Below are 14,253 nucleotides of genomic sequence, written 5' to 3' on the forward strand. Positions count from 1 at the left end.
ACATGCATGTATATATTTAAGAAGTATTTGCATGTATATACTGTATGCACATATTTTATATTGTACATACATTTAAATATTTTATATAAAAATAACACATTTTTCTTAAATATATACATGCATGTGTGTGTTTATGTATACAAAATAATTCTACACAATACACTACACACACATTATTATGTAAACAAACTTTTATTTTGGATGCGATTTAATAGTTGTCCAGCACCAGAGCCAGAACTGTTCATCAATACACTGGCGCATGAATCAGCCTCACAGATCTGGATAACTTCCATCAGAAGTTTGCTTTCCTCTCCTGATGTATAAAGGCATTTGTGAGATGTGTAACCCACAGCACTCTTCACGATATGACCACCGCTTGCCTACACATAACAGCTGTGCTATTTACTTCTTCCTGAACAACCAAGACATTCATCTGTGAGATTCTGCTTTCTTCAATGCATTAACATCCAGCTCTGTCTCTTCTTCTGCCACCAGGCTAAAGCTGTGGAGCTGTGCTTCTTCTTTTCTTTTTCTGTAGCCCTGTTTTTAACACACTTTCCACTCTTCTTGATTAACAGTACAGTAGAACTGACCACATGCACGGTTACTTCCTGGTTTTCGATAAGCCAGCTTGGGCATTTCCGGTGAACATCGACACAGAACCATCACTGGTTGACTTTTTAATGTATTTATATTTTAATGTAGTTATCTCACTTGGCTAATTTGCCAATAAACCATTTTTATTGATTGCATTCAAGACTAATGGGAATGTTTGAATAAGAAACGCAGTCTGTAATTGGACATTACATTTCTCCAGCGCTTCCAATGTTATTTTTAACGTGATGAGCAAAAGCATGAATTGTTCATTTTCCTCATAACCCTATTTGTTAAACCGAATGTTTCAAGATGTAGGAAATCCAACATTTGATAGAAAACAAGAATAAAAAAGACATTAATTACCACTATAACCAGTAGATGGAGGCAGAGGAGCATTTTTTGGCTCAGATTAGCCACTTTGTGTAATATTTTTTCACACGTTTCGCTTTTGAATGAATATTAAACATTGTAAAATCACTACGTTTCAAAATAAATTGTCAAAGTTTAGCACTTTTTGTAGTGAAGTGTGAAGTAGGAAAAGTCACTAAGTCTCATGAAAAACAACTTTTCTTCAACCTGTGAATGACTTACGCAGAAAGCGAGCGCCGCATCTCCCTTTATAATCACAGAAACGCCCATTTTGTTCAATGAATCTTTATTAAAGTGCACAATAAATCTTTAATTTACAACGTTGACGCTTTTTTTGCTGAGGAGGAACACTAAGAGACGCGTCTTTATGTTGTTTAACGTTTGAATGACTAAATGAATGCTAGGCCTGAGTATTTAAGTGACTATATTCCTATTATAAACTAAGTTTTACACTATTGATGCTGTTAAAGCCGCCTCAGGACATTGAAGATACGACACACCAACAAGTGATATTTCACCGGAAGTTTTCCAGCTGGCTTTTATTATTGCAGACGTTCTTAATAACGCTTCGTGCATATGGTCGGTTCAGTCATTATCTGGGTCTTTGTGTGAAACTGGTGCCTCTTCCATATCAAAGCGGTAATTACATTAATGCAAGTTAACCTCGACTAACAAGGGTTACAGTTTTTTAGTTGACTTGCCTATTATTGGTTTGTGCTTAAGATATAAGATATACAGGTGAAACTCGAAAAATTATTATATTGTGCAAAATATTATTTCAGTAATTCAGGTTAAAAGGTGAAACTAATATATTATATAGACTCATTACATGCAAAGTGAGATATTTCAAGTCTTTATTTGTTATAATTGTGATGATTATGGCTTACAGCTTATGAAAACCCCAAATTCAAAACTAGAATATTGTGAAAAGGTTTTCAGAAGCCATAATCATCACAATTATAACAAATAAAGGCTTGAAATATCTCACTTTGCATGTAATGAGTCTATATAATATATTAGTTTCACCTTTTAAGTTGAATTACCGAAATAAATGAACTTTAGCACGATACATAATTTATTATTGTTTTAAGTTCACAAAAGGTACCCGTTTTGTAGAATGACCCATTTAACTTTAGTTTTTGTTCTGTGTGTGTGTGTGTGTCCTAGTCATATGCTATCATTAAAGTGCACTTTCATTGTGTGCTGCTGGTCAGTATTAGTGCATTAGTGTTGTAGAAGAAATTGATTTAACCACTTAGTGCCTTCAGACTGTCAAGAAGCAACATGTTTTACTCTGTGCGCACTGTACATGTTTTAAAGTGACACTATCTTCCGGCAAATGGTGGCTGAAGTGAAAGGAAGAGGCAAAGAGTTCGTTTAAGGGTTTATATTGAGTTATTAAAGAGGTTTTGACAGACCAAGCGTGCCTGTCGGAGATCTTTGCTCACATGCTCTGCTATAATAATGTGTTTCAGCCGGCCACAGCCGCCGAAGAGCCGAAGAACATGTACAAGACCGTGTCCACCGGAGAGCTGGGCAAGAGTGACGCGAGGAAGATCTCTCATGGAGACGGAAGGTGCAAACAATTAGTTGTGGAGTAGTTTTGAACATTCAAGAGACTAAAATACTCATTTACTCGCCCTCATATTGTTCCAGCACTGGTATTTTTTCTTATGAAATAGATATTAGACAGAATGTCCAAGCTATTTTATTGAGTGTTTTTGGAAACACTTTACAATAAGGTTCATTAGTATACAGTAGTTAACATGAATTAAGAATGAACAATACTTCTACAGCATTATTAATGTTAATTACAACATTTACTAATACGTTATTCAAATTAAAGGTTGTGTTTGTTAACATTAAGTTAATGCATGGTGAACTAACATGAACAAACAATGAACAGCTGGATTTTTATTAACTAACATTAACAAAGATTAATAAATAGTTCATGGTAGGTAATACATTAACTAATGAACCTTATTGTAAAGTGTTACAGTGTCCTTGTTACATACATGTACTTCCCATAGTAATAACCCTCAACCAAACCCTAATCTACCCTAACCCTATAGTAAGTACAAGTAGTTGCTTAATATTACTCAGAACTTTATTTATTTACACTGTAACAATGACACATTAAAATAGTATAACCGAAAGTGTTAGTGTTTTTTATTTCTATCATACTCCATAACGTTAGTCACTCTCGTGCCTTTCGATTCGGTCTCTTTTTCATGCAAAGATTTTTTTGGAGTTCATTTAAAAAAAAAGGAAATTAGAACATAAAGTAAATGAAAGTATTTGGGTGAACTATTCCTGTGGTCCTTGTCAACTTCTGTATTGTCTGCAGGGTTCGCGGTAAAATGCGGTTTTGGGGGAAGGCAAAGCATGGAGAGAAGAAGACCTCGAGAGAGCGGCTGTTGTGTGGCAGTGATACTTTGGAAGGAGATTACGCTGAAGCCATACTTCTGATGGAGGAGGGTGAGATAGAGGGAAACTGCTCCATTACATGTTTCAAGCATATTGAGAAGGCCTTTTGGGTCATTCATAAAACGGTTAGTTCAAGTCCTTGATTCTGATTGGTCAATAGTTGTGTTTTGTTCACGATAAAAGGATAAAACACTATAGAGAGCCTAAGCCCCTCCCCTTCCGGTCGACCACCCATGGGACCTTATTTCGGAAAAATATTGAATGGTAGTCAATGTCAACAAATATTTTGATCTCGTTTGAATTGTGCCCTGAATTACACATATGATGTTTGTCCATTTAAAAGATACATTTTAAAGTCAAGAAAGTCGCAGTTTGATGTAAAACTGTTGAGGTGTAAGACTGTGAAAATACGTAATTACAAAGACTACAAACCCCAAAGGTGCACATTTTCTCTCAATGAATGAAGCTAACTTTACTGAAGCTAACTCTAACTTTACTGAAGCTAACTTTACTGAAGCTAACTCTAACTTTACTGAAGCTAACTTTACTGAAGCTAACTCTAACTTTACTGAAGCTGACTTTACTGAAGCTGACTTTACTGAAGCTAACTCTAACTTTACTGAAGCTGACTTTACTGAAGCTAACTTTACTGAAGCTAACTTTACTGAAGCTGACTTTACTGAAGCTGACTTTACTGAAGCTGACTTTACTGAAGCTGACTTTACTGAAGCTAACTCTAACTTTACTGAAGCTGACTTTACTGAAGCTAACTTTACTGAAGCTAACTTTACTGAAGCTGACTTTACTGAAGCTGACTTTACTGAAGCTAACTTTACTGAAGCTGACTTTACCGAAGCTAACTCTAACTTTACTGAAGCTAACTTTACTGAAGCTGACTTTACTGAAGCTAACTTTACTGAAGCTAACTTTACTGAAGCTAACTTTACTGAAGCTTACTTTACTGAAGCTAACTTTACTGAAGCTAACTTTACTGAAGCTAACTTTACTGAAGCTAACGTCTGTCATTTCTTCTATAGTCTTGCGTTATAATCGTAACGTTACGCCGTCATCGAGTGTTTTGTACCAGACTGCACACACACGAGCAGCGGATCTCGCTCGTTGTTTCGCTTCCCGGGAGATGTAGTTCATTGAGCAATTTCCACACAAAACTAAATGTTACTCTTCTGTTTTATGACAAACTGCAACTTTCTTGACTTAAATTGGCAAACATCATATGTGTAATTCAGGGCACAGTTCAGATGGAATAAAAAGATAAGTTGTCTCTCGCCATTGACTACCATACATATTTTTTTCCGAAATAAGGTCCCGTGAGCCGGAAGCGGAGGGGAGGGACTTAGGCTCTCTATATGGCCGCTTCACCCAACGGTTCTGTGTATCACTACACATCACCCCTAGCAACCACTCTTAGCAACGTCTTCTCTACTGACTGTCTCACTCAAAAAGACAGTCTTTGGCGCCATCTAAAGGCAAAACACTGTTGCTGTTCACGGTCAGGGACTATTTTTTCCAGCGGAAGGAAGGCTTTTAGTGATTTTTAAGCAATAAGGTACTCGAGACTAGTGCTGTATCGTGAACAAGTCACGTGATTTATTCACGATAGAGCACTAGCCTTCGAGTACCTTATTGCTTACTTAAAGGTGCATTGTATAATATTTAGGAGGATCTGTTGACAGAAATGCAATATCATATACATAACTATGTTTTCAGTGTTGTATAAAAAGCTAACTTATAGGGATACTCCACTTTTTTTGGAAATAGGCTCATTTTACAACTCCCCCAGAGTTAAACTGTTGAGTTTTACCGTTTTTGAATCCATTCAGCCGATCTCCGGTTCTGGCGGTACCACTTTTAGCATAGCTTAGCATACATCATTGAAGTGGACAAGACCATTAGCATTTCTCAAAAAAAAATGACCAAAGAGTTTCGATATTTTTCCTATTTAAAACTTGACTCTTCTGTAGTTACATCGTGCACTAAGACCGACGGAAAATGTAAAGTTGCGATTTTTTAGGCTGATATGGCTAGGAACTATACTCTCATTCCTGCGTAATAATCAAGAAACTTTACTGCCGTACCATGAGAGCAGCAGGCGTAATGATATGACGCAGCGCCTGAAAATAGGCCACCTTCCGTCAACACAACGGGACTATTTTCAGGCGCTGCGTCTATTTCCAAAAAAAGTGGAGTATCCCTTTAATGAACCGTTATGTTTTTATTACCCTTACATTGAAATGCGCCGTCATGTTTCTACAGTGGCCCTAAACGGACAAACGCGTTTCGTCACTGTTGTTTTTCGTGCAAAGAAGCTAGCTAAAGTCAGCGAATAAAACACTGACACAATGATGAACAAGTAACAATAATATTCGCAATAACATATCATTTTACTGAATAAGTAAACACAATTTCTTAATCTTTGTAAAGAAACCTCATTGCTGAACTGGCTACTCTCTGCTGTCTCAGACGACGACATCACTTCCTGTCGGCCACCGTAACTTCTGTTGGTTGCAATTCGCAAACTCACCACTAGACGCCGCTAAAAATCACACACTGCACCTTTAAAGCATTGCTATTCTCTTTATTCCTGGAATAGATCGCATTTCCCCTCCACAAAGCCCAGACCTTACACTACAGAGGGAGTTTAAGGAGAACAAAGAGCCGTCCCCTAAAGTGAAGCGCAGGCGCAGTGTGAAGATCAGCAGTGTGGCTCTCGAGCCGGTCCAGTGGCAGAACGATGCCCTGCAGATACTCACCTGTGCCAACGACTACAGGAGCATGAACGACTTCCTCATGAAGAAGGTGCGTGCCTGTTTTCTGTGTGAATTTACTACAGCTGCGTTTATTTATTGAGCCATCATAACCTTGTTTTAATCTCATAGATTACTGATTTGGACACAGAAGATGGTAAGAAAGACACAATGGTGGATGTTGTCTTCAAAAAGGCGCTAAAGGAGTTCCGCTTGAATATCTTCAACTCATACTCCACAGCTTTAGCTGTAAGTACCGTAATAAAGCACTTGTTTTACTTGCTATGTTTCCACCTAGGTTGGGATATCGCATTAAAAAAATGCTGGATGGAATTATAAATTCTAAAACTGCGCATAAAAAAAAACGTATGCGCTCAATTGAGGCGGATAATGCTTTTTATCCGCTAAAACATGCGCATAATCTACGATGGAAACACATCTACCGAATAAATTCCTCGATGTGCAACACAAGTCATGTGACTGCCTCAGCAGAGGCTGTGATTGGATAACTGGACTAACCAGCGGACCAATCGCATCACAGCATCTGAAATGTTGGTCTGAAACACCAAAGTCAAACAAAGGCCCTGTCCCAAATGGCGCACTTCATGTGGACTTTCGGTCTCGTGGACTTAAATTGCGTGTGCTCGCCGATTCTACGAGTCCGTAGGCTGCCCCATTTTAACGCTCTGAAGTGTGCTCAGCAGCGCCCCCTGTGTACCCTTGAAGCAGTCTTCCGCGAAGCCGTATAGATGCAGGCTCCACACACTTTAACTACCCAGGAATCCTTGCGAAAGGCCAATCAGACAACGGATGGGAGGAGATTTCGCTCACGGACAATTGTTAACATGGCTGAGAAGAAAATATTTAAGTGTAATTATCATTACGGTTTTTATGACAAGTTTATACAAACATTATGATCATCGACCAGTGGTTGATGTCTCAAACATAGGCTAATAATAGCGAGCTGAATAATACGATCGCATTATGATTCATTAAATAAATAGAACAGAGTGTCAGGGCTTTACTGAGTCATATGTAAACACAACAACAATAGGCAGCATATTTCCCCGAACCTGCAGCTCCTGTCCATAACAACAATCATACCGTCTTCCTGTTTCCGGCGTGACGATCGAGTCTGTCCCAAAAATACCTCTCAATGCGCCCTCGCGGACTCGCGCTAAGGGCCCTATAGGTCTACACTACATGACGTCACCGAAGTGTGGACTCTGAGGAAGTCCACAAGTCCGGAGTGTGCCATTTGGGACAGGGCCAAAGTCTGTGATCAGAATGATTTGGTTTAATTCCCTCCAGAAGCGTCTCACACGATTGTGTTCCCGAACACCAGCATCCAAACGCAAGAGAACATGACAGCGTTTATTGTGTTTCGTCTGACGCTCTGAGACGAACTCATTCATGATGGAGGGAAAAAGAGCCACAGTTTCTTCCCTGATTGCAGCAACTTCCATTTTTATTACTGATATTTTACACCAATTTCCCAGGAAGTGGGGATTTTGTTCTCTTGAACACAATTTTTTTTATGCGATATTCCAATTTTGCGCGCAAGTTAAATTCACAACTTTGGATGGAAAAACAGCTAATGTTATCACTGTCACTCATCTTTCATCATAATACATGACTTTCGGACATTGTGTCTTTGCTAATGGCATGGAAGAGATGTAATGCTTGTTGTTACATCAGAATCAGAGGTATTGTTTTTGCTCTGTTTGCAGATGGACGATGGGAAGAGCATTCGTTATAAGGATCTCTATGCCCTCTTTGAGCAAATCCTGGAGAAAAACATGCGTCAGGAGCAGAGGGACTGGAGCGAGTCGCCGGTCAAAGTTTGGGTCAACACCTTTAAAGTCTTTCTGGACGAGTTCATGACCGAACACAAACCTCTGGACAGCAGTGGACAGAGCAAGGTGAGCTGCACTATACATGAACATTAAATAAATGTAAAATTTAAATAATAATTATTAAAAAAATATTTTAAAAGGAATATGCCAGGCAATATGTAATAGTAGATTGAAAACGTAGATTGATGTTGAAAAATATGCCTCTACATTTTAAAATGGCTGGAATATAATTTAGTGCATAGGATTAATGCGTCCAGTTCCTCATAGCAACAAAATGTGTAACAGATTTTTGTCCATTCGTGGTTTTCTCATTCAATCCACTGTGTTTATTTGGCTATTTTTCTCCCACAGGCTCCCAAACCAGACCGCAAGAAGAGAAGGAAAAAGGATGCTGATATAGTGAGTGGAATCACAGTCTGAGGCTCTGTTTACATCTGGTATTTAGATAGATAGATAGATAGATAGATAGATAGATAGATAGATAGATAGATAGATAGATAGATAGATAGATAGATAGATAGATAGATAGATAGATAGATAGATAGATAGATAGATAGATAGATACTGTAGATAGATACTGTAGATAGATACTGTAGATAGATAGATAGATAGATAGATAGATACTATAGATAGATAGATAGATAGATAGATACTTTAGATAGATAGATACTGTAGATAGATAGATCGATACGGTAGATAGATAGATAGATACTGTAGATAGATAGATAGATAGATAGATAGATAGATAGATAGATAGATAGATACTGTAGATAGATAGATAGATAGATAGATACTGTAGATAGATAGATAGATAGATAGATAGATAGATAGATAGATAGATAGATAGATAGATAGATAGATAGATAGATAGATTTTTATTTGTCCTCGAGAGGAAATTTGTTTCCACCGTAGATGCGTACATAACACAAACACACAAAACATGTTAAATTATCAACATATCATAATACCATTGTTGTGAACTTTTTCTTCTAAAGTGTAGGAAACTCAGAAGCGAAGACCAGGAGACTCGGGTGTATCTTTTAAGCAGGATTCTTAATTGCTCTTGCATCGCTGTAGTCTGCTTCGTCCAAAAATCTTAGCCAAGTCTGACTAAACTAAAATACAGACTGTTCATATACCTTACAAGGGGGAGGAGTTACATAAAGGTGGAGACACTCTGAAACAAAGCATGTAAATGAAGCACAGGATTCAGCTCGTTACCGGAAATTCCCCAGCCCTGATCTCATCAGCATAACAGTGTCATGTATAGATGGTAATCCAATCAGCCTGATTGTATCACCCATACCTTCACATTATCATAGAGCTTAATGGCGAGGAGTTACATCGAGGGGGAGACACTCTGAAACAAAGCATGTAAATGAAGTATACAGGTTTAGGAACCTGCTCTTAGCCTGAGAGTGTTACCAATCCTAATCCAATCAGCATTACTATTCAAACTGAGCCAGGGGCTCCCAGTGCCATTAAAGACAAAGGTCCTTCTGATCAGGACTGGCAGAATCTCTTGGCAGTGGAAAACACACTCGACCGGATTGCTTTCGTAGTGTAAACGCTCATGTGATCGAGTGTGTTCAAACCCCCACAAAAGACTGTCTTCTCTCCGTCTACTGATCTAATGCGTGAACATTATGGGAAGAGCTCTAGCCAGACGGGGTTTAAACTGTCGACTAAAGACACAGGTTTGGTTTAAAGAGGAAAAACATACCAAGCACAATGTTCTCTCACCATTCCTGATCTCTAACACACACTCACAGCGTTCGGCTGGTCTTGCGTCTGTCAGAGCAGAAACTAAAGCTGATGCTCTCTGTGTGTTTTTCTGTCGTCTCGGGTCGCGTTCATGTGTAAATTGTGTAAGCTTATTTCGTCCATTAGATCGAAAGATCTGAAAAGTCCATATATTTACCCACACATAGACCCTCTCCTCGAAGAAATCAGAAAATGTTTGAAAGTGGACAAAAGAGACGGATTAAAACACCAGGTGTAAGCAGGAATGTGTCTCTCGTCTACTTGTGATCCGATCGACCAAAACGCATCTTAATACCAGGAGTAAACAGAGCCAGAGTTTTTATGTACTGATTTAGCATTCCTGTTTTTCTTGTAAATCATCTGACACTGAGCCTTTGTTTCAGGTGGAGGAACACAACGGCCACATATTCAAGGCGACTCAATACAGTATTCCCACCTACTGCGAGTTCTGCTCCTCCCTCATCTGGATGATGGACAAGGCGTGTGTCTGCAAACGTGAGTTTCATGTCCACAGTCTCTGCATTAAACTGGGCCTGAACTCAATTTAACATAATCCGATTGATCACCAACACAAGCCCATGGCCTCGAGCAGAGAACAGTTTGGCTTTGTGATGCAGGATGTTTTCCGCCATCTTACAACGAGAGAGGAATGTTGACTTAAATTGAGTTTATTTTAGGTGGCGGTGCTTTTTTTTGTAAAAAAAGAAATCTATGCCGTATGTTGAAAATGAGAATGAATGAGATGTCTGTGTCTTGTGTAGTGTGCCGCTATGCGTGTCACAGAAAGTGCTGTCAGAAGATGACCACCAAATGCAGCAAGAAGGTAAGGGATTTTTCCACTAAGTGCTGCATTCATGTGATCGGGGAACATGCCGTCACATACACCATGTTCCTTTCTTTTTCCATGTGCAGTATGACCCTGAGCTTTCATCAAGGCAGTTTGGTGTGGAGTTGTCCCGTCTGACCATCGACGAGCGAACGGTGCCTTTTGTGGCCGAGAAACTCATCAATTACATTGAAATGCATGGCCTGTACACGGAAGGGATCTACAGAAAGTCTGGATCCACCAATAAGATTAAGGAGCTGAAGCTGAGTCTGGACACAGGTATGAAACATGAGAACGTGTGATTTACCCCTCTGGGGTCTACGGTGTTTTTGGGCTCCTTGAGATGGTTTGACATGCCCTGACATTTGTGCTTTTTTCAGTTGCTTATAAACATATTAATGGCACAGGTGTAATTACACTCTATTTAGCACCAACAGGGCTACCATAATATATGAGCAACATGTATGTACATGTTTGTATTTTTGAGAGAATATTGTTTATGCATGGTTATTGAAAAACTAAAACTTAAAGTTTCTGAAATGTGTCCACAAGACTTTTGACTAATGGACGTTGCCGCCTAGAGTTTTTGCTTCAAAATGATATGAAAATCATCCTGACTAATCATTTACACAAAACAATGACATTGGTGTAAATTTTGTAAGACACTTTTTGTTTGGAAAGGCAATATGCGGGTGGGCGTGAATGATTGTGAGGATCATGAATAATGCTCTGATTCACACCTGAGAAGACAATGAGCCGCGTAATGAGCCGTATAATGAGCCGCGTAATGAGCCGCATAATGAGCTGCATAATGAGCCGCATAATGAGCCTTTCACACAGGTGTGTCACTGGGTACCAAAGAATGCGAAGACAAAAGAAATGTATATATACAGTATTTAGTCATCGCATTCTTTCTTGTGGTACCCAGTGGAAAAAGACAAATTTTTTCAAGATGTTTCAAAATCTGACTTTTAACCAATTCTGTAGAATGAATATATATATATATATATATATATATATATATATATATATATATATATTAGGGGTGACCATCAATAGTCGAAGATTCAATGCATCGATAGGAGGAGCCTGATTCGACTACCAATCTCATGGTCGAATCTTCGCAAATGAGGGTGCTCAATGTCTGATTTCACATAGAACTACCGGTTTTCTGTCATACGTTAATAAGGAGCCTATTATGATAACGCTGTAAATACAAATGTGCAAAGGAAGAAGCTTTTAATAAATATTTTTAACGTGCATAAATAAATCCAAACACCCCGTGACAGATTTAAGTTTCACTTTGGATCCGTGACTGAGAGAGGAGCGTTTTGGCGGCAGGGATTTAAATCTTTAAAAATGTCTGGATAAGAAAATCTAAAGAGTGGATGCACACCATCAGAAAGGATATTCTCCAAGGCTGGATTTAGCATCCGGAAACCATGATCGCACTTCTGCCGGCCAACGTTAACAAGTTGATTTTCCTCGGGTCATTCTAAAACGCTTAACGTGAAAAAAGCTTTTAAAACGCTTAAAAGGCACTTTTACGTGGCTTAATGTATGTAGTACATATCTTATTAAGAAACCATAGCCTACTATGTGCAGATGAGCAGAACCCAGAATATGAACACAACGTGTTCCTCTTATAGAAAGTCACGTAAAGCGTTTTCTTTATAATAACGGTTTTCAATGGGAGGAAAATTAACGTTTAATTAAATGCGTTGCGTTCATCTGGGCTCGTCTGCTTTTCTGTAGGCTATACAGTATGCTTTATTAATAAGGTGTGTACAGAATTTGATATTTTAATATAATCGTCTTAGGACATTAAGCCGGTACGTTTTTCATGTTAAGCGTTTTAGAATGCATTTTATCCGAGCACACAATTTGAAAAGACTCAAACGGACACAGAGACACAGACAGAGTGAAAGACTAGATTTATTTTGTCTCGATCAGGAAGGGTACAAGTGATTTCAAAACATTTCAGCCGGTTCTAATTTGATTTTTGGATGCTGTGAACATGTTTAGCTAAACTGTCACTTGGGTTTAGTGTTTATTGTTTTTTCTGCAGTTAAAAAGACAAAGTTGACAATTCTGGCTATATTTCTTTATTTTGATTTTATTTATTGATCACTCAGGGTTATCTAATTTAACTATTTGTGGCTTGTGTTTTGAATATAGCTATGTTCCCCTGCACTTTAGGCATTTTGCACACATTTGTTCTGCATCTTGTGACTTGATTCTGACTTAGTTCGTTTTGTATTTTTATTTTTTAGAAAGGTGCATTATGTTGCGCTCTGTACTTAGAGCCTGCTCGCACAGGCAATTTAGCTGATTTAATTTGATTTGCATGTGAAATGCAAGTTATTTATGTTATTTCTTAGTTTTATTGATCCGAAATGTTTTTATACATTTTCTTATATATCTTTGTGTGATGTTCTGCACATCGCGGCTTTAAAATGTTAAAGCCCCGCCCCCTCCCCAACCACACACACGGTTCGACTATAAAAAACTTTAATGTTAGGTACGATTAATTACAGAAAATTTTGGAATTAATTAGTAAATTTTTGTTATTATAAACTAAACTTTTTTTAAACTTTAGTTACATTTTGGTCACACTTTAGTTCAGGGTCCAGTTCTCACTATTAACTGTGACCTTTGCCTCAATAAACTCCTAATTTCTGTTTATTAATAGTTAGTAAGGTAGTTGTTAAATTTAGGATTAAGGGATGTAGAATATGTTCATGCAGAATAAGGCATTAATATGATCTTTATAAGCACTAATAAACAGCTAATATCCTAGTAATATGCATGCTAAGAAGCATATTGTGAGAATTGGACCCTGAACTAAAGGGTTACCAACATTTCTTATGCAGTTTTAAGAATGTTTATTAGTTTTCACTGGAACACTATATAGTCAAGTCACCTTTATTTCTATAGCGCTTTATACAATACAGCTTTACAGGCATAAACACAAAAATAATGATTCAGTCATGCAAACAGAGTTCAATTCTGCTGTAAAGCAGCTCTAGAAAGACAATCGTGTCATTGTTCAGCTGAAGTCGGTTCAGCGGTGATTCAGGTCTGTTCAATAACGTGTAAAGTTCGTCAGTTCAATTCATCTATACAGTGGTCATCATCAGCTCAGTTCAGCTCCCATCCAATAGTGTCAGTGCAGTCAAATCAATAATATCACAGAAAATAATCATAATAATGCTGAATATTAATATTGCTAACTCTCTGTAGTAATATGTCTACATCTATAGTAACTATGTCTGTATCTATAGTTTAATATCTATTATTTTCTTCCCTCAGATGTAAACGGCATGAATCTGGACGACTACAACATTAATGTCATTGCCAGTGTTTTCAAGCAGTGGCTTCGTGATTTGCCGAATCCTCTGATGACCTTTGAACTGTATGAGGAGTTCTTGCGGGCCATGGGTGAGTGGATTAGCCCCTCAGTTATAGCGTTAGCTTTCAGTTTTGGTGTCTTTTTATGGTTTTGTTTTGGCACACATTAAAATTGGTACTAGTGGACAATGTGGCATATGATTATTTATGTATTTTTTGTTTTGTTTTTGCACACATTCAAATCAGTACTATTGAACAATATGGCATATGATTTAGTTATTTTTGCAAAAAAAAATTT

At 38.0% G+C, this 14,253-nt stretch overlaps 1 protein-coding gene across 8 annotated transcripts in view; it reads left to right on the plus strand.

Moving 5' to 3' along the window:
* The window catches only part of myo9aa (myosin IXAa), a 185,195-nt gene that overhangs the window by 156,519 nt on the left and 14,423 nt on the right, over positions 1–14,253 (plus strand). For all 8 annotated transcript variants that reach the window (XM_056233202.1, XM_056233205.1, XM_056233209.1 and 5 more), the window contains 10 exons: positions 2,442–2,542; positions 3,314–3,444; positions 6,005–6,210; positions 6,291–6,407; positions 7,889–8,080; positions 8,366–8,413; positions 10,162–10,273; positions 10,540–10,601; positions 10,691–10,883; positions 13,917–14,045. In XM_056233202.1, the coding sequence (XP_056089177.1) occupies positions 2,442–2,542; positions 3,314–3,444; positions 6,005–6,210; positions 6,291–6,407; positions 7,889–8,080; positions 8,366–8,413; positions 10,162–10,273; positions 10,540–10,601; positions 10,691–10,883; positions 13,917–14,045 (1,291 nt within the window). The remainder of the gene's footprint in view (positions 1–2,441; positions 2,543–3,313; positions 3,445–6,004; positions 6,211–6,290; positions 6,408–7,888; positions 8,081–8,365; positions 8,414–10,161; positions 10,274–10,539; positions 10,602–10,690; positions 10,884–13,916; positions 14,046–14,253) is intronic.

This window comes from Rhinichthys klamathensis, unplaced genomic scaffold (assembly GCF_029890125.1).
Source record: "Rhinichthys klamathensis goyatoka isolate OS25496 unplaced genomic scaffold, OSU_Roscu_1.1 h1tg000362l_1, whole genome shotgun sequence".
NCBI lineage: Eukaryota > Metazoa > Chordata > Actinopteri > Cypriniformes > Leuciscidae > Rhinichthys > Rhinichthys klamathensis.